This window comes from Mirounga leonina, unplaced genomic scaffold (genome assembly GCF_011800145.1).
Source record: "Mirounga leonina isolate KUSES-001 unplaced genomic scaffold, KU_Mleo_1.0 Mir_174, whole genome shotgun sequence".
Taxonomy (NCBI): Eukaryota; Metazoa; Chordata; class Mammalia; order Carnivora; family Phocidae; genus Mirounga; species Mirounga leonina.
Genome location: NW_023270451.1, coordinates 2756380 through 2777002, shown reverse-complemented (window position 1 = coordinate 2777002; position 20623 = coordinate 2756380). Strand labels below are relative to the sequence as shown.

Genomic DNA, 20623 nt, shown 5'->3' with positions numbered 1-20623 from the left:
TATCTTGGGAAGTCTTACTGCAAAGTACTTTGGATACTCAAGTAGGTTTTCAATGGTATAACATATCTGAACTGTCTGATCTTAAAACTGCCAAGATTATGGAAAAAGGTTATTATCTGTGTAAAATTCAACTTAATCTGTCTTCATTTGAGATTTTTATTTGAAAAGGCTTCAGAGATGAAATTTTCCAAAATGTATAAAAAACCTTTGTGAACTGTTTTCGCCCCAGAAATACTATTATAAAACAAACTAGACATGGACTTTCAAATACAAAAGCATAGAAATTATTTTGGTTTTTTTTTCCATTTTAAAATGCATTTGAGACTAAGGCCACAGTGTCAGGCAGTTCTGAAAAATAGGGTTTTAAGATAAAACAGATTATGACAAAAATATTCTAATTGCTACCATAATTCAAAATGAATTCCCAGATGAATAATGAACCCTTTACTGTGAATGACTTAAATCTATTAACATACCAGATTATCCTCAGAAAATTACTGACTTTTCTAAACTTATTCCCAAACTTATTAGTTTCAGAAAATCTTTCTCATATTTAGAACAATAAGCACATACACCAAATTGTAAGATTTAATGCATTCAAATTAACAGATTTTTTACAATTCCAAAATAACCCCTAAAATAGGCAAAGTAGTTAAGTACATATCAAAATTAAACTATTGAAGGAGTTATTTCAAATCATAGAATATAACAATATAGGAGAAAAATTATGAAGTGTTACATAAAAGCAGCGTTTTAAATGTACTAGGAAAAATAATACCTTTTAAGTACTTATTAAGAATGTACTGCAACCCATAAAATACTGTTTCCTCGTATTTCACCTTCTTTATCTTGGAGTTTTCTGTCTTCTTTTCACGGCATTCAAAGTAGGAATAAACTTTGCTTGTATTGGGTGGGTACTGTTTATAGTGAGTAACCTAAAGGAAAGAGAAATACTTGAGTTAGAGAACATTAGAACAATATAAATCATGACAGAAAGGGCTTGAAATTATCTAAAACCAGAGAAACTACACTTCTTATCTGCTATTGATCAGCTTCTTTTCCTAGTTGTAAAGAATAAGCATCATACTTATTAGGATACTTTTTTAATAGTTCAGTATTTTAATTTCAAAACCACAGGTGAGTATTAAATTTTATAAACAAATAAACTGAACTTAAGGAAGTATGAAGCCTCTAAGGGGATGGACGGACACTTGAAATCAAAGTTTGAAGACAGGTATCTCATTTGATCTTGGGGAATGGTCTTCTTTCAGGGAAAGAGATGTAGCTGCCTGGCGGGGGGGTGGGGGGGCGGGGGGGCATACCCATGATATAAAAAATGAACTGGAAGCAGAATTTGGTACTGTTACTACCCAAATGTGCTATGTTTGATAAGTCAATAGTCAACGACTTCCCATGACTCTACTGCATCTATATAGCGAGGTAGTGAGAATGATTCCTTCCAGTCTTCATAGTAACACTATGAAAACCTGGATGAATGCAGCAGGAGCAGTAAAAAAAATAAAATCCTGTTTTATATTACTTTTTCTCAAATTTCCTCTGAATTGGGAAATAAATGCCTGTCCAATGCAACATCAAATCCCTAGGAGTTTAAAAACATGAAGAAATATTATTTCCCTTCCATGAATTTGGATTAGAGTTACTGTTGAAAGTTAATACGTCTTTGTTTTAAGAAAAAAGTGAGTTCATTTTAATTTGAATTTTCTTATATTTTAATGTGGTTAAAACATTTTACCAATAGAAAGTAAGTGGAAGAATAATACGTATATGCTCTGTTGAAACAGTAGGAATGAAAATGCCTTAAGGCTTAAGGTAGAGGGCGGTCAAGCAGGTGATGGTGGAATGATCGCTGCAGAACAAGTTCCATGGATGACCACTGTGAACATGAACCATTCTTCCTGTTTAGCTCTGATCCTAAGTTTAGAGACCAATGCTTTTCTTGTTTGGATGCACAATCTTAAAGTAAAACTTGGCTTTAACCTAAAAAATCTTTGTAGCTTAGCACAAAAATTCTAAAATAAATATACTCTATATAGAGAGCAAAAAAAAAAACCAAAAAACAAAAAAACACAAATGTTTAATAAATCTTTCTTCTCCAAAAGAAGCAACTTGTAACTCTATGAAAACAGCACCCTTATGCTGCTTGAAGGCAACCTGCGAGAAGAATCTGAAACCTAGAGGTAGGCACCAGGGGTTGGTTTGGGTTTTTTGTTTTTTAGGTTAGAACCTAGGGACTGATACTGCTGGAAGCTGAAGCAGTAGCTCAGTAAAACAGTTAAAACCCAGAGCAGTTAAATCTATGAACCAATTCACCAAAATGCAAAAACAACATAAGTATATATATGAATGATACCCCAGTAATAAATCACTACTATTTCAGCTACTTAAGAAATGATTAGAAAAAGGTAACACCACCTAAAAATATATGCAAGATGTACATAAAAATGAAAATGTCCAATTTACAATCTAAATAACTCCAACTCCTTCAGTGGGAATAAGTAGTGAGGTAGAAGAAAAGTCAACTACGATGAAGTAAAATAAAGGTCTGGATCACATTATGCAAGTTTACAGAAGTCATATTCATAGCTGTGACTCTCAGTAGTTTGACCTTTTTGCAGTTCATATACTTAAGGGTGTATCTTTATAAATTTACTTTTTCTATGTCAAATTTAAAAGTATGAGAAGGCAAATCAATTATTTTCATCTTCTGAGTAGACCAAGCAGTCAAATGCTGAATGGAAATGTTCCTAAACTATTTAACTCCACTTTGGTCTAAAAGTATACTAAAACTTTTTGATCATACAAATACAGTTCCAGTTCTGGACAATGACTGAATGTATTTATAATTTTAAAGCTTTACTTCTGCCATATTCTTTAATTATATACTTAAAACCTTTGCATAAATATTCAGAATGCCTCCTCTGAAAACAAATGTCATTAAAAACACAAAATTGTCTAGGCTGCTTAATTAGAAATGAAGTGTGACTTCTAAAATCTTCTTTGGAGAACTTTCAAGAACTGTTCTAGAATTTAGCTGAAGAAGCTAATTCTCAGGCAATTAACCACCTACCAATGAACACCCAATATATTTAAAGAATCAAATAGTATGTTTGGATCTATTTTATACTGGCTTATACCATTGTTTTAATGGGAAAAAATTTTTAAACAGAGCTTTTTAGTAAATACTATTCTAAGAATACAGCCAATAGAAGATTTGTAATGGTTCCAGTTTTGCTAGGTTTACTACCCTCTTCATTTTGCTTTCTGCTGAACCACTTGGAACCTTCACTAGAAAATGAGATGACACAGCAGAAAATCAAATTAATAAATTGTTATTTTGAAAATAGTTTATTCACAAATATATACTCTATGTCCACTATGTATCAGGCACTGTTTCAGGTACTGAGGATGGGAAAATAAATGGACTAAGGTGGTTTTTATTCTCAAAGGGCTAATGAGGGTTGGAAGGTCAGAGAATAACATATAAATCAACAAAATAATTTCAGATCTAGATGTAGGTTTGAGAAATTAAAAGAAAATGAAGGGCTGGGAGGGGGCCTAATAGACTGCTGTAAAGAGGGGGCCAGGAAGGCTTCTCTGAGATGGTGACATGTGACAGGACCTAAACTACAAGGAGGTAGGAAATACATTGATTTAAGGGACAGAACACAACGCCAGTGTGGATGGTGCTTGGAGAGTGGGGAGGAGGAGGAGGAAGAGGGAGTACATGGTAAGGTCACAGAGAGATGCAGGGATAAGATCGTGTAAAGGCTTGTATGTTACCACATGGAGCTTGAATATTACATCAAGTGCAATAGGAAGCCCTTAGTATGTTTTAAGTTGGCATGAATATGATCTGATTCATATTTTATGAGGATCAGCTTGACAGTGAGGTCAAGAATGGATTACAGGGTGACCAAAGAGGAAGCAGGACCATAAGGTAAGAGGCTAAAGACTAGCTTAGGTGATAGAAGTGGCTCATTTGGAGGTAAAGGAGAATTAGGCTAATAGATTATATTTGGGGGATAAAAAGGGAGGAAACAAAAGTGTTTCCTACATTTTTGGCTTGAGCAACTGGGTGAATAATGGTGCCATTTACTGAGATGGGGAAGGCTGTGGAAGGAATGGATTGGGAAATCAAGAGCTCAGTTTTAAGTATGTCAAGTAATACAAAGTTTCATAGTTTTCAAAATTAAACTGAACTACAAAAAGGGAGCTATTAAATCATGTTGGGTTTTTTTAGCGTTACTTTTGACTTCTATCAATAGAGAAAATGGTTCTATAATAAATTTAACATTATTTATAAGATGAAAATAACTAACTTCTCATAATATCCTCAGCAAACCTTACCTCTAAGAAGGTTTCCTCAACTAGCATGATTTTTCCTACAGCTAATAGAGCACTAGCAGTATACACATACATGTGTGGTAAAGAACACTGGCACACCGGAAAAATTAGCTCTTTTAACAGAAGTTATTTTCGGGCGCCTGGGTGGCTCAGTTGGTGAAGCGACTGCCTTCGGCTCAGGTCATGATCCTGGAGTCCCTGGATCGAATCCCACATCGGGCTCCCTGCTCGGCGAGGAGCCTGCTTCTCCCTTTAACCCTCCCCCCTCCCATGTACTCGCTCTCTCTCTCATTCTCGCTCTCTCAAATAAATAAATCTTTAAAAAAAAAAACCAGAAGTTATTTTCACAGTCATGTGATTGATTTACTTCATGAAAAGCTAAAAATTATAATCAATCCCTAGGCTACTAAATATCCTTGTCCCAAGTATGACATTTAAAGAGAAGTATCAGGGATGCCTGGGTGGCTCAGTCGGTTAAGCATCCAACTCTTGATTTCAGCTCAGGTCGTAATCTCAGGGTCGTGAGACTGGGCCCTGCGTCGGGCTTGGCGCTGGACATCAGGCCTGCTTAAAAGTCTCTCTCTCTCTCTCTTTCCCTTTCCCTCTGCTCCTCCTCCCCCCTAAAAATAATTAAAAAATGAAGAGAAATATAAGAAGTATTTAAGTTGCAAAGAATCTTTCTGTGAGAGCAAACTCTAAGTTTTTCCTGAGCCTCTCCAGGTTTCCCATAAAGTTGATGTTTTTTCAAGAGCTTTCCTCTCACAATGGGATCACAAGACAAAGGCAACTACTACTAACCTACTTTATCAGTTATAATTTTAACAGCTAAGAAATGATCATAAGCCTACATTTTAACAATACCATGTGTATATAAGAACACATGGGAAAATATATATAATGTCACAAATAAGTTATATTATCTATATAAATTATAAGGGCACTCAGAAGAGGATCCACTCAGCCTTACAATGGCTAAGACCTTCTGCCTTGTCAATGCTAATGTGCTAGAAATAGAAAAAAAAATTAACTGATTCTTTCTTTTCAACATTATTTAAGATTTCTCAAGCCTTAGAAATACTTCTATTGCCACAGAAAATAATTTTTTGCTATTTGGCTTTTGAAGCAATAACAACTTCAAAAGTATGGCTAAAAGATTTTTGGATTATACTTTGGGGAAAAGAGGAAATTGTCAAATCAGCTATAATCATACTGCCCCTTCCCCTAAACCTCCTAGCACAGAGTTCCTGATAATTTGTACTTTTTTTGGCCACACCATTGAGAAAGATGTAGTCAGCTGACAAAGAGGACACCAGCTTCTGGTTATCTTTGTTTTGCAAAATATTATATAATTACTACTGACCTAAATTAATCTTCCTATGAAGTGTATTCATGATTTACATATAGTATTTTATTTGTTGCCTGAACTTTTCCTATAATTTATAATATAAAACTCACTGGAAAATTGCATCATACGAATGTACAGGTAATCTCTGACGTACAAACTACAACAGTACTCCACTCTTCACAAGGCTCAGGCTGCCATGAGAGAGTCACCGTGACATTTAACTTAAGTGTTTGTTCAGAAGTAATGAAAAAGAAGCAACAATGAAAAATAGGAACAGCTCAGACACTGGGTAACTAAAATTCCAGCCAGGACTAACTTGCCAGTAAGATCTGTCCCCAACTCTTTTTCCAAAAAGCCCAAATCTTTAAAGTCTGTTAATCTGCCATTAGTGAGGCAGCAAAATCTTTAAAAAAAAAAAGCTACCTTGGGGCGCCTGGGTGGTTCAGTCCTTAAGTGTCTGCCTTCGGCTCAGGTCATGACCCCAGGGTCTTGGGATCAAGCCCCACATCGGGCTCCCTGCTCAGTGGGAAGCCTGCTTCTCCCTCTCCTGCTCCCCCTGCTTGTGTTCCCTCTCTCGCTGTGTCTCTGTCAAATAAATAAATAAAATCTTAAAAAAATAAATAAATAAAATAAAAAAAGCTACCTTGGATGCCTAATCACCATACATAAATTATACAATCTTCTGTAACTTCTTTAAAACCAACTTTCACCCATCCTGGATTTTAAGAGACATCTTTTGTCTTTTACAATACCTAGGAGATCTCCAATATTTATTAAATGAATTAATGAAAATGGGCTGGGTTCCAAATAACCAGTTTACAAATGACCTTTTGAGAAGCAGCCCACACTGGATAGCACAATTCATAACAATGGATGATGTGTAAATTGTTTAGAGATTACTATTGTACAATATATATATTTTTCAACTCAACTGACAACACCTTCCATTTTAATCTGCTAATAGGTAAAATGTTCAGAAACAACGAAACTATTCTCTGCTATAGTTTGTTACTAATATTATCTACATAGAAGCAAGGGAAAGAAACAAGGAACAGAAATGCACCTTTTTTTTTTTAAAGATTTTATTTATTTATTTGAGAGAGAATGAGAGAGAGAGAGCACATGAGAGGGGGGAGGGTCAGAGGGAGAAGCAGACTCCCCGCTGAGCAGGGAGCCCGATGCGGGACTCGATCCCGGGACTCCAGGATCATGACCTGAGCCGAAGGCAGTCGCTCAACCAACTGAGCCACCCAGGCGCCCTAGAAATGCACCTTTTAATGAGTCAGTTATTTGTAAACTAATTCAATGGCTACCCCAGGGATAGGCGGAGAAAAAAAAAACCCAAAACAAAAATCTGACCGGTCTCCTTTACAAGAAGTTCCAAATGCTTTTTAAGTGCTACAATGGTTAAAGCAGCCCAATGCACCTTTCCCTAGCTGGCTTAGCAAAACATAAATACAACCCAGCAGATACTTCTACTTTATGCCATTTTGAAAATGATTACACAAGGGTCCAGGATGAAAATAGAAGAAACAACCAGATTTACCTGTTTTTCAGTTTATTATATATAATATAGTAGGAGATTACAGAAATGAATATGTATTTTCAACGCTCCTCCTCTGATCCAAATTGTCTTGAACCCTCCAGAGAGGATACAAGTAAAAACAAAATAACCGTGCTGTCATGTGCTTGGACACTACCCTACTACCTGCAAAAAAAACTTTTTGTACACCTTAAGACAACCAACTATTCTTTCTTTAGTTTTAGAAAGAAGAAATCAACAATATTCTCTCTTCCATCAACACGTCTAAAACCACTAGGTTCCCTACCTACTTTAACTGGCCAGTAGTAAGTAGAATATGTAATAGTCTCATGTAATGACCAAATAAAAATTTTATTACTTCTAACCTCAGGATTATCATTCCTGTCTCTTCTTCATCTAAGAAGATAAAAAGGTAAAAATGGAATACAGATTATAAGGATCACAAAATATGTAAGATAAATGAAACTGAAAAATGTCAGTGTGGAATACACCATCTATTTTAGTGTACTGTTGTAAACCATTGGTATAAAACATATGAACCTGACTGAATCCTCTTGAGGGACTTTTGGGGAGGAAAAATGAAAAATCTTACTAAGATAAAAATATTTTTTTTAAAAAAATTTGTTTAAAGATTTTATTTATTTCAGGGAGCGGGGAGAGGAAGAAGGAGAGGGAGAAGCGGGCTCCCCACTGAGCAGGGAGCCCAACATGAAGCTTGACCCCAGGACACTGAGATCATGACCTGAGCCGAAGGCAGATGCTTAACTGACTGAGCCACCCAGGCGCCCCAAGATGAAAATCTTCTTAAAAGGTTTCATATTAGACAAACTTGGAAGATGGTGGCCGAGTAGGAGGATACAAGGCTTGCCTCATCCCACAACTAGATAACTATCTAATCACCCTAAATACCCTAGAAATTGACCTGAAGACTGGCAGAACAAACCGTGGGAGGGATGGGGTGACTGGGTGATAGACACTGGGGAGGGTATGTGCTCTGGTAAGCACTGTGAATTGTGCAAGACTGTTGAATCTCAGATCTGTACCTCTGAAACAAATAATGCAATATATGTTAAGGGGGAAAAAAAAAAAAGAAGAAGATAGCAGGAGGGGAAGAATGAAGGGGGGGAAATCAGAGGGGTAGACGAACCATGAGAGACGATGGACTCTGAAAAACAAACTGAGGGATCTAGAGGGGAGGGGGGTGGGAGGATGGGTTAGCCTGGTGATGGGTATTGAGGAGGGCACGTTCGGCGTGGAGCACTGGGTGTTATGCACAAACAATGAATCATGGAACACTACATCTAAAACTAATGATGTAATGTATGGGGATTAACATAACAATAAAAAAATTTTTAACGTCGAAGAAAGTAGGAAGTATGGAAATGAGGTTTGGGAGAAATGGATCATTGTTGCCGCAGTGGAAGAGAGAAGGGCTACAGACAGACTAACACACAGAGGAGCTTGGAAAGTAAGAGGAGCCAAATTTCGTGAGTTCTTGCAACTAGCAGGGCTTAAAGCCCTGAGTTTTAAAGGTGAGCAGGCTTGGCTGGGTTAGAGCCCAGAGGGCATTACACTGCTCTTGGAGAGAAGGCAGGTCAAACAGCCCATGAACAGAGTGTGGAAACAATGACCTGAAGAGAGCCTGGGGCACACAGTGGGGAGGTTATCTGCTCCTCTTGGAGCATGTCCCAGAGGGGCAGCGTCGATGGAGAGACCCCTCTAGGAACAAAGGAACTGGCCGGAGCCATTTCCCTCTCCCTGCCCCTCAGCGTAAGAATAGGACCGCCTATGAGAACCAGCATAGCATCCACACTCCCTACCTAACTTGCTTACACCAAGCCCCACAGTTCCACTGTGCTTGGGTGGGACTGCCCCTTCCAGTCACATTTGCCTCAGTCTTAGCACTGTGGGCCCCGTCACCCAGGCCAGCCCAAACCCATGCTCACACAGTGCCTCCAGAGATGGGAGATTTGCAGGGCTTCGTTCGGTTCCAGTGGCAGTGGCGACAGGCCTCATTCCACAAGCAGAACAGAGCACACCTAGTTAAAACGTGCTACATTCAGGCCAGGGACCAAACACTGCCCAAAACAAGCAAAGAGAGCCTCTGCAGATGACTGGCCTGAAGGATAAAGCAGCCAGGACACAACAGCTGAGCACATGCAGCACACATTGGAGATGCTCCCAGAAGTGCCAGGCCCTGGGGAACAAGGGACATTACATGGCACAGCACTACAGGATCTCCTCTTCATTAGCCTCAAGAACAGGAGATGTAGCTGATTTTCCTAATACACAGAAGCAGGCACAGAGACTAAGACAAAATGAGAAGAAAGACAAACTTGTCCCAAATGAAAGAACAAGACAAGGTCATAGGCAGAGATCTAAGTGAAAACAGATTATGTAACATGCCAGATAGAGAATTTAAAGTAATGATCATAAAAATACTCACTGGACTTGAGAAAAGAGTGGAAGGTATCAGTGAGACCGTTAACACAGAGATAAGGAATAACAGAGCAGAGATAAAGGGCTCAATAAACAAAATAAGAAACATGCTTAATGGAATGAACAGCAGGCTGGAAGAAGCAGAGGAACAAATTATTAACCTAAAACACAGAGTAATGGAAAGTGATCAAGAACAAAAGAGAAAAAAAATAATTATGCAAAACAAGAACAGACATAAGGAACTCAGTGACTCCATCAAACATATTAACATTCATATTCTAGGAGTCCCAGAAGAAGAGAGAGAAAAAGGGGGAAGAAAATTTATTTGAAGAAATAATAGATGAAAACCTCCCTCAAACTGGGGAAGGAAACAGACATCCAGATCCAGGAGACATAGACACCCTACCCCACCCCCCCAAAATCAATAAAAGCAGATCCACAGTAAGACATACAGTAATTTAATTGGCAAAATATAATGATAAAACATTTTAAAACGGCAAGACAAAAGAATATAGTCACATACAAGGGAAACCCCATAAGGCTATCAGCAGATCATGCAGCAGCAACTTTCTAAGCCAGGAGAGCATGATATATTCAAAGTGCCTGAATGGGAAAAATCTGCAGCCAAGAAAACTCTATCCAGCAAGGCTATCATTCAGAATAGACGGACAGATAAAGAGTTTCCCAGACAAAGATTAAAGGAGCTCAAGATCACTAAACCAGCCCTGCAAGAAATATTAAAGGGGAATCCCTGAGTGGAACATAGAGACCAAAAGTGACAGTATAAGGGTAGGAAACACAAAAGCAGTAAAAATGGCTCTGTAAAAAAATCAGTCAAGAAACTCACAAAAGGATAGAAAATATGACAACATATACTTAATGTGTGGGGAGGAGAGGAATGAAGAATGGGTTCAAACTTAAATGACCATCAACTTAATATAGACTGCTAAATGCTAAAGAGATTACATACAAACCTAATGGTAAGCACAAACATAAAACCACTAATAAATACGCAAAGACTAAAGACAAAGAAATCCAAATATATCACCAAAGAAAACCAGCCAACCATAAAAGAGAGAAAGACAAGAGATCAGAGAAAGAAACCACCCCCCCCCAAAATGAATAAAATGACAATACATATCTATCAATAATTACTTTGAATGTAAATGGACTCCAATCAAAAGGCATGAGGTGACAAAAGGAATAAAAAAAAAACTAGATTACATCCTGCCTGTAAGAGACTCCTTTTAGACCTAAAGACACCCACAGATTGAAAGTGAGGGGATGGAGAAACATCTATCATGCAAATGGAGGTCAAAAGAAAGCCAGAGTAGCAATACTTTTATTGAACAAATTAGACTTTAAAACAAAGATTGTAACAAGAGACAAAGAAAGACACTCTATAATAATAAAGGGGACAATCCAACAAGATGATGTAACACCTGTAAATATTTATGCACCCAACACAGAAACACCAAATACATAAAAATTAATAACAAACAAAAAGGAACTAATGGAAAATAATACAATAATAATAGGGAACTTAACAGCCTGTGTGCATCAATGTACTGATCACCTAAACAGAAAAGCAATAAGGAAACAATGCTTTGAATGAACAGATGGATTTAACAGATTAATTCATAACATTCCATCTTAAGACAGCAGAATACACATTCTTTTAAGTGCACACAGAACATTCTCCAGAATAGATTACATATTAGGCCATAAAACAAGCCTCAACAAATTCATGAAGATCGAAGTCACATCATGCCATCTTTTCTGACCGCAACACTATGAAACTAAAAGTCAACCACAAGAAAAAATCTGGCAAGATGACAAATACATGGAAGTTAAATAACATGCTACTCAACAATGATGGGTCAACCAGGAAATCAAAAAATAAATTAAAAAGTATATGAAAACACAGTGGCCCAAAACCTTTGGGATGTAACAAAAACAATTCTAAGACACAAGTTTATAGCAATACAAGACTATCTGAAAAAGCAAGAAAAATCTCAAATAAACATCCTAATCTTACACCTAAAGGAGCTAGGAAAAAGAAAAACAACAAACAAAACCTGGAAAGAGTAGCAGGAAGGAATAATAAAGATTACAGCAGAAATAAATGATACAGAAACTAAAAAAACAATGGAATAGAGCAATGAAACCAGGAGCTGATTCTCTCAAAAACTCAACAAAACTGATGAACCTCTATCAAGACTCATCAAGAAAAAAAGAGAAAGGACTCAAATAAATAAAACCACAAATGAGAGAGAAGAAATAACAACTCATACCACAGAAATACAAACAATTATAAGAATATCATGAAAAACTATATGTCAACAAACTGGACAACCTAGAAGAAATGGCTAAATTCCTAGAAATATATAAACTACAAAACTGAAACAGGAAGAAATAGAAAATTAGAAAAGAGTGATTATTAGCAAAGAAATTGAGTCAATAATCAAAAAACTTCTAAAAAACAAAGTCCGGGACCAGATGGGTTTACAGGCAAATTCTACCAAATATTTAAAGAAGAGTTAATATTATTCTTCTCCAGCTATTCCAAAAAAATAGAAAAGGAAGGAAAACTTCCAAATTCATTCCATGAGGCCAGCATCACCCTGATACCAAAACCAGATAAACACACCACTAAAAAAAATTAACTACAGGCCAATATCTCTGCTGAACATAGATACAAAAATCCTCAACAAAATACTAGCAAACCGAATCCAACAATACATTAAAAAAATTATTCACCACGATCAAGTGGGTATTTATTCCTAGGTTGCAAGGGTGGCTGAATATTTGCAAATCAATCAGCGTGATACATCTTATCAATAAGAGAAAGGATAAGAACCATATGATCATTTCAATAGATGCAGAAAGAGCATTTTGACAAAGTACAACTCATGATAAAAAACCCTCAACAAAGTAGGTTTAGAGGGAACATACCTCAACATAATAAAGGCCATATCTGAAAAACCCACAGCGAACATCATCCTCAGTGGGGAAAAACTGAGAGCTTTTCCCCTGAGATCTAGAACAAGACAAGGATATCCACTCTCACTACTTTTACTCAGCATATTACTGGAAATCCACACCACAGCAGTCAGAAAAGAAAAAGGAATAAAAAATTGGTAAAGAAGGCAAACACTATTTGCAGATAAATAACACCATATATAGAAAACCCAAAAGACTCCACCAAAAAACTACTATAACTGATAAATGAATTAGGTGAAGTTGCAGGATACAAAATCAATGTATGGAAATCTTGCATTTCTATACACCAATACTGAAGCAGCAGCAGGAGAAATTAAGAAAACAATCCCATTTACATTTGCACCAAAAATAATAAGATACCTAGGAATAAATCTAACCAAAGAGGTGAAAGACCTATACTCTGAAAACTATGAAACACTGATGAAAGAAACTGAAGATGACACAAAGAAAGGGAAAGACATTCCATGCTCATAGATTAGAAGAACAAATATTGTTAAAATGTCTATACTACCCAAAGCAATTCACACATTTAATGCACTCTCCATCAAAATCCCAACAGCGTTTTTCACAGGAGCAGAACAATCAATCCTAAAATTTGTATGGAACCACAAAAGACCCTGAGTAGCCAAAGCAATCTCAAAACAGAAAAGCAAAGCTGGAGATACAACAATTCTGGAGTTCAAGATGTATTACAAAACTGTAGTAATCAAAACAGTATTGTACTAGCACAAAACCAGATACACAGATCAATGGAACAGAATAGAAAGCCCAGAAATAAACCCGTAACTACATGGTCGATTAATCTTCGACAAAGCAGGAAAAAATATCCAATGGGAAAAAGACAGTCTCTTCAACAAAGGGTGTTGGGAAAACTGGACAGCTACATGCAAAGAATGAAACTGGACCACTTTCTTATACCATATGAAAAAATAAATTCAAAATGGATTAAAGACCTAAACGTGAGACCTAAAACCATAAAAATCCTAGAAAAGAACATGGGCAGTAACTTCTTGACATTAGCCGATGTAACTTTTTTTCTAGGTATGTTTCCTGAGGCAATGGAAACAAAAGCAAAAATAAACTATTGGGACTACATCTAAATAAAAAGCTTCTGCACAGCAAACAATCAACAAAACTAGAATGCAGCCTACTGAATGGGAGAATGTCATTTGCAAATGACATGTCCTATAAAGGGTTAGTATCCAAACTATATAAAGAACTTATACAACTCAACACCCACAAAACAAACCATCCAATTTGAAAGATGGGTAGAAGACATCAACAGACAGTTCTCCAACGAAGACATACAGATGGCCAAAAGACACATGAAAAGATCCTCAACATCACTTACCATCAGGGCAATGCAAATCAAAACTATAATGAGATATCACCTCACACCTGTCAAAATGGCTAAAACCAACAACACAAGAAACAACAGGTGTTGGTGAGAATGTGGAGAAAAAGGAACCCTCTTGCACTGTTGGTGGGAATGCAAACTGGTGCAGCCAATCTGGAAAACAGTATGGAGATTCCTCAAAAAGTTAAACATACAACTGTCCTACAATCCAGTAATTTTTACTACTGGATACTTACCCCCAAAATACAAGAACTCTAATTCAAAGGGATACATGCCCCCCTATATTTATAGCAGCATTATTTATAATAGCCAAGATATGGAAGCAGCCCAAGTGTCCGTGATCAATGAATAAAAAGGGGTGGTATATATATACACACACATATATATATATACACACAATGGATTACTGAACCATAAAAAAGAATGAAATCTTGCCATTTTCAAGGACATGGATGGAGCTAGAGAGTATCATGCTAAGCAAAATACATCAGTTAGAGAAAGACAAATACTGTATGATTTCACTCATATGTGGAATTTAAGAAACAAAACAAGCAAAGGGAAAAAATGAGAGAGACAAACCAAGAAACAGACTCTTAATTATGGAGAATAAAGATAGTTACCAGAGGGGAGGTGGGTAAGGGGATGGGTTAAACAGGGGATGGGGATTAAGGAGTGCACTTGTCCTGATGGGCACTGGGTGATGATATGGAAGTGCTGAATCACTATATCGTACACCTGAAACAAATACTACACTGTATGTTACCTAACTAGAATTAAAACAAAAACAAAGCCTTGTAAGAAAATAAAAAGGTTTCATATGAGAAAAATAAAATATATTGGTCTGATTTGAAAATGGGCAGGAATAAACTTTATTAAATAGATGCAAACTCTAACAATGCATTAAGTATGTCATGCTAGGAGATTAGAAAACTTTAAGGTAATTCACTCTTTTAATTAAAAGCAGCCCAGAAAACTGATGTTAAGGCAATTTTATATTCTTTATGTATAACTGCCAGAGGAACTACAAACTAAAGGAATCTGTACTCCTTTTGTTTTTATAAGTTAGACCCATCAACCTGTTTACATATCCCATTTCCAACCAAATCATTAATTGCTACATTAAGAAAACTTTTGGAAATCATTTTAAAGATTTAGTTAGGAAAAAAAATTAGCAAAAGAAATTTAGTTAAGAAAAAACTATGAATGAGACCATTCTAAAATCACTACTGAAGATACTCAAAACACTAGAACTAAGACAAGAGAAAGTTTTAAGGCCAAGTAAACCATACTTGATAATACTTTGATCTCCTTGCAATGGTGTAGATTTCCACTGTAAAATTCCATTTAAAAGACCACTTGTTAATGAAACTTGGCTCTACTTTAAGTAAGTACCGGCCTAAATTATCTTAAGTAGAATGTTAAGGTGATTGGGAAGAAATGAACAAAACAGAACGTAAGTAAAATGGGATTCTCCAAAATACTTTCTCCAAATATTTAAGGAAAGAAACAAAAAGCAAAAAATCACAAAAAACCCCAACAATATGAGAGCATTATGCTTTCCTTCATATTCCAAACCACCATGTTGTCAAGTAAATACTAAAATTTATTTTGTTCGGGGCGCCTGGGTGGCTCAGTTGGTTAAGCCTTCGGCTCAGGTCATGATCCTGGAGTCCTGGGATCGAGTCCGCATCGGGCTCCCTGCTCAGTGGGGAGTCTGCTTCTCCCTCTGACCCTCCTCCCTCTCATGCTCTCTGTCTCTCATTCTCTCTGTCAAATAAATAAATAAAATCTTTAAAAAAAAAATACAATTATTAAAATTTATTTTGTTCAAGTGGGGTGTCTGGCCTGACATTTCATCTTTTAAGTGCGTTGGCCAACAAAGCTTAGCAAAGTATAGTTCAGTTTACTTCATGTAATTTGGAAACTGGGGCAAAGAACATTTGCCAGATTTTCCTCTAATCATTCTTTCCTTTACTTACTTGTATGAGTTTCAAACAAAACTGATGGGGCAGCAATACATTCAACTGTCCAATAGGCATATTAACACAAAGGTGTCATTTCTCTCTCTGGGAGTTCTCCAGGGTTAAAACTCGTGTTTTCACTTTCCTTTTCACAGAAATCCTGTAGTGGCCCTAATGGAATAGGGGCAGCCTATCGGCCTTTACAACAAGGGATGAGGAGTATGAGTGATCACCAGCAGCCAAGGAGTTTGAAACCGAGCCCAGTGAGTGGGTCGAGGAAATCCAGCACGCCTACCGAGGGCGGATAAGTGTCCTCCACACCCCGGCCACAGGCAGAAGAACGCAGCCGGCTGCTGCGGCACCCCTACGAGGTCTCGCCCACCTCTTCCTCGGGAAGGGACGTACCTGCCCAGCAAGGGGGGCGCGCACTCGATTCAGCTTGGCGGGGGAAAACCCACTTCTCAAACCCCATTCCCTTTCTCCATGGCCGAGCCCCAGGGGCCGTTACCTAACCGACCCGCTCCTCCGGCGACCTTTCGCCCAGGCCGGCCCAGCCCGACCCAGCCCGAGGCCAAAAGGCCGCGCTCCTGGGGAAGGCGTGTGCTCGGCCGCGGACGCCCAAGCCTCCCTGGCCCCGACCCCGCCACGGCCTCACGAGCCCGGAGCCCCGCGCCCCGCGCCCCGCGGCAGACCGGCGGGCGCGCGGCGCTGGCTCAGGCCCGCCTCAGCCCCCTCGCCGCGCCCCCCCCACCACGCACCCCAAAGCCCCGCCTCCTGCCGTCCATCCCTCCATCCCTCCTCCATCCACCTCCTCCCCACTGCGGCGCCAGCTTCACCTGCCTCAGCCCGCCGCCGCCGCCGCCGCCCGCCCGCTCCTTCCCTCGGGATAGCGCCGCGCCACGACCCCAGAGCGGCGCCCCCCACCCCAAGCTCCGCGCTCATCCTGGACGCGCCCTCTTTCTTCACCTGCCCCCGCCCCGAACCTCTACCTTGTAGGAGTCGGTGGCCAGGAGGATGTTGAACTCGGCGTCTGCCGCAGCATTCATCTCGGGCGGGAGTGCGCGGGCCACGCGCCGCGAGGTGCCCGGCGCGGCGGCGAGGAAGGAGAAAAATGGGCTTCGCCGCACTCCGTTGCTTAAGTCACTGCTCGGTCTGAGGGGCGGGGGAGAGGAGGGGAAAGCGGAGTGGGGAGGAGGGGCCACTGGAGGGCGGGCCCGGGAGCCGTGACGCGGCCGGGGGTGGTGGCGCCGGTAGCTCTCGAGCTCTCAGCCCAGGGACTCCGACCGACTCCTCACCTCGGCTCCCCGCCCCCGCCCCATCACCCCGGAGGGGACGCGAGGGGCGGGGCGCGGCCGCGCGTGCGCAGCGCGCGGGGGGCGGGGCTGGGCGGAGAGGACGTGAGGCACGCGATCTTTCTCCCGGACGCCCGCTCCGGGAAACCGGAGGCTTCCGGGCAGTCTCGGCCAGGGCCCGAGGGCCTGCCCCGATTTCATTTCCCGGCACGGCGGAGCGGAGAGGGGGGGTGGCGGGGGGAACCGGAGGCTTCCGGGCAGTCTCGGCCAGGGACCCGTGTCCCTGCCTCGGTTTCATTTCCCGGCACGGCGGAGCGGAGGTGGGCGGGGGAATTCCCAGCCTCGGCACTCCTGCGATTAGCCGGTTCGCCCGCCCGGCTGACACCTTCCTGCCCTACCCTGTCCTGGCTCGTTTTCTGAGTCCCCTGAAGTCGTGCCACCCGGCTAGGGGCCGAGGAGCATTCCTCTGCCGGTCTCCCCGTCCCGCTCGCGCACTCACCTTTGTCTCCGGCTGGGATTGAGGATCGAACCTTTTGCCTGCATGCCTCTTGTCCCTCCTGGTCCTCCTAAGGCTCTCTTTAAAATCCGAAGAGCTGCGGTGAGGAAGAAGGTCTAAGGGTCCCCTTTGCTCTGCCGCATCGACTCCGCTTTCCTCCGCTGTGTGGCTGAGCTCTTGGATCCTTTGAATGATGTTTTGACTTTCCCGGAGAAAATTGCCTGCACGTGAAGGCAGGGGTTGACTTCAGTCCTCACAGATAATGAAAGTACGAGGCCTAATTGAATCTAGTAGTGCCGAGAAGTAAATGGCAACGGGCCAAGTTTCGACACGATGCAAAACTGATTTCATCATTGTTCTAATCGTTACGTCTTGGGAAATGGTTTGGTAACCTCCAAAAAAGAAGTAAGGGAAACGACGTCGAATGACTTCACTTCACCTAAGTGCCGACCATCCACTTACGCAATTCTCATACGTGATTGCATTTTTGCGTAAAACTAAGATTTCCTTTGTCCACATGGTCAGCGTAGCTGCTGCTGCTTTTTTTTTTTTTTTTTTAATTCCAAGATTTAGGTTTTACAAGATACAAGTAGCCGGAAAAAAAGCGGTTCAATGACAACTGGCACAGGAACTTTATAGATTATTTTTAAAGTTAGTGAAAATCTCATTTTATCTGGGGGGGTGGGGTGGGATGAGAAGGGGGACGCTGTGAATTGAGAGATTCATCACAACAAAACGGACACCTCTTCAGTTAAAAGCAACTTGGGTCCAGACTTGGAATAAGTACAGATTGGAGTGTCTTGGAATAAGTACAGATTCTGGAGAGTCGCCCCCATCTAGAGTCCATACAGTCAAAGATTACGGAAGTGGTGAGATACCAAGGTAGTAATCGTACACTCACCAAGGTAGTAAATAATAATACATTTAGAATAATAGAATAAGAATAATTTTCAGCATAAAAGTTGAAAACAAAGAGGATTTTTTTTGGTTGACCCTGTGTTTACTGGGGGAAATTATTTTTTAAAACAAGTAGGTAAATCATTTAAAATTTTTTTTATTTTGGCAAATTTTATCAAGTCGTGCAGTGTGATTCAAAGAAGGAAGATGATCCTTTATGCCTCTCTTGATTTGGTGCTTTTTTCTTGATTTAACATTTCCATAACCAACCTTACTTAAATGACAAATTCTTTTGGCTTAGCTTCCTGGAATCCATGTATGTATAAATGACCATTGTTCTATGCTGCCTTATGCAGGAAAAAAAAAATGGGTTCTGATTACAAAATGGGCTTTGTTTATGGTAGCATTTTCTTTAAAGCAAAATAAAATTTGATTTTGCTGTCTTTGAGGTGAAAAAGTTTAATATCAATACAAGCAAAAATGTTAATATTGCATTGACATTGTTTGTTAAATGTAGGAAAGTCACAAGGCCTGCACACATATTAGTGACTTAAACCCTCATAGCTATCTCCAGAAGAGAGAACGTTAGAAAATCACCATTTGCCTAATAATCAGGCACACACTGTATGTAACTACCTACATGCTAAACACCGGACCATTTTGAATTAATTGGGCTTCAGTACGATACAAAATTAAGATTTCATTTTTAAGATGGCCTCCCTTGAAAGAGCTTAACAGCTAGCATTCAGTACGTTTAGTAGCATGTAAAAGTTTCTGAGAAACTGTTTCTCATGGGTAACCACACATGACAAATAATGTCAATACAAAGACTCAACTGGATCCCTCACTTTATTCAAAGCCCTGGGTTAAACTACCATTCCTACCAAATGGCCAGTCAAGCAGGGTAAATTGGGCATCCAGCTCTTGATTTATATCCGCAGAGTACTATGAAAGCTTGCCACTCATATATTTGATCAGGCCAAGTGGGTGTTACTGCACCACTCCTATTTTCCACACACTCTTCCAGACAGACTTTGGTACACGTTTGTATTTCAAAGTGGCCTCAGACATTCCAATCTGACCTGGCTTCACTTCAGTAAGAAACACAGTTTAAATAAATAAATAAATAAATAAATATATAAATAAATAAATAAATAAATAAATAAATAAATAAATAAAATAAACAAACAGGAAAAAACCCCTAGAGAAGTAGGCATGGGATTCCCCCATCTGCAACTCCTGACAATGGTCCTGTCCGTTGCCCTTTATAACTTCTAGTTTTACCAAGCAGCAACTACTGTCAGAAAGACAAATGTAAAAGAACTTTTTAATTAAACTTAGGCCTTTTTAAATTCAAACTTCCATGACATTTTGGGGACCTCTTAGAGTTGTAATTTCGCAAGGAAAAGGACTCATCTACGGAAAGATGTGGGTCTTCATGGATCTGATTGTCAGCGCTGCCCACCCTTGGCGCACTCTTTAATCACTCAGTCTGCTGGGCCCTCTGCAGTCACACAGAAACACAGAAAACTACTGAGTCTTCTGAAAATACAGAAGTGATAGCGTTAAGTGTAACCCACAAACAGGAAGGATTAGCACATGGACTTGGATTGTTCACCGTCATTGCCTGGCAAATGTCCTTGTGGTCTGACTGCTACACCCATTATATACCTGGACAGTGCTGGGTTCATCATCCATCTGATGTTAAACCCTCCTCAAATCTTATATCCTGCAGGAAGTCTCCCTAGTCCATATGCTGCATCAGTTTCCTCCTCTTTATTAGTTTTGTTTCCCTTTGTATCCAAACATAAATTTTTCTAATTCCAACCATATAAAGTGGGAAGTCATGGTAGAGAGCAAAAAGAAAAAAAGGTTTGAGTTCATTTTTAAAAGTGGGACAGATGTGCACAAGTTTAGATGCTCTG

The 20623-nt window shown here is 39.7% G+C and overlaps 1 protein-coding gene across 1 annotated transcript in view; it reads right to left on the bottom strand.

Moving 5' to 3' along the window:
* The window catches only part of NAMPT (nicotinamide phosphoribosyltransferase), a 39938-nt gene extending 21607 nt beyond the window's left edge, over positions 1 to 18331 (bottom strand). The window contains exons 1-3 of the mRNA XM_035020371.1: positions 17805 to 18331; positions 17003 to 17165; positions 779 to 935 (exon numbers count right to left, since the gene is read on the bottom strand). Coding sequence (XP_034876262.1) covers positions 779 to 935; positions 17003 to 17165; positions 17805 to 17848 — 364 coding nt within the window. The 5' untranslated portion in view covers positions 17849 to 18331. The remainder of the gene's footprint in view (positions 1 to 778; positions 936 to 17002; positions 17166 to 17804) is intronic.
* Between the last annotated feature and the right edge of the window lie 2292 nt (positions 18332 to 20623).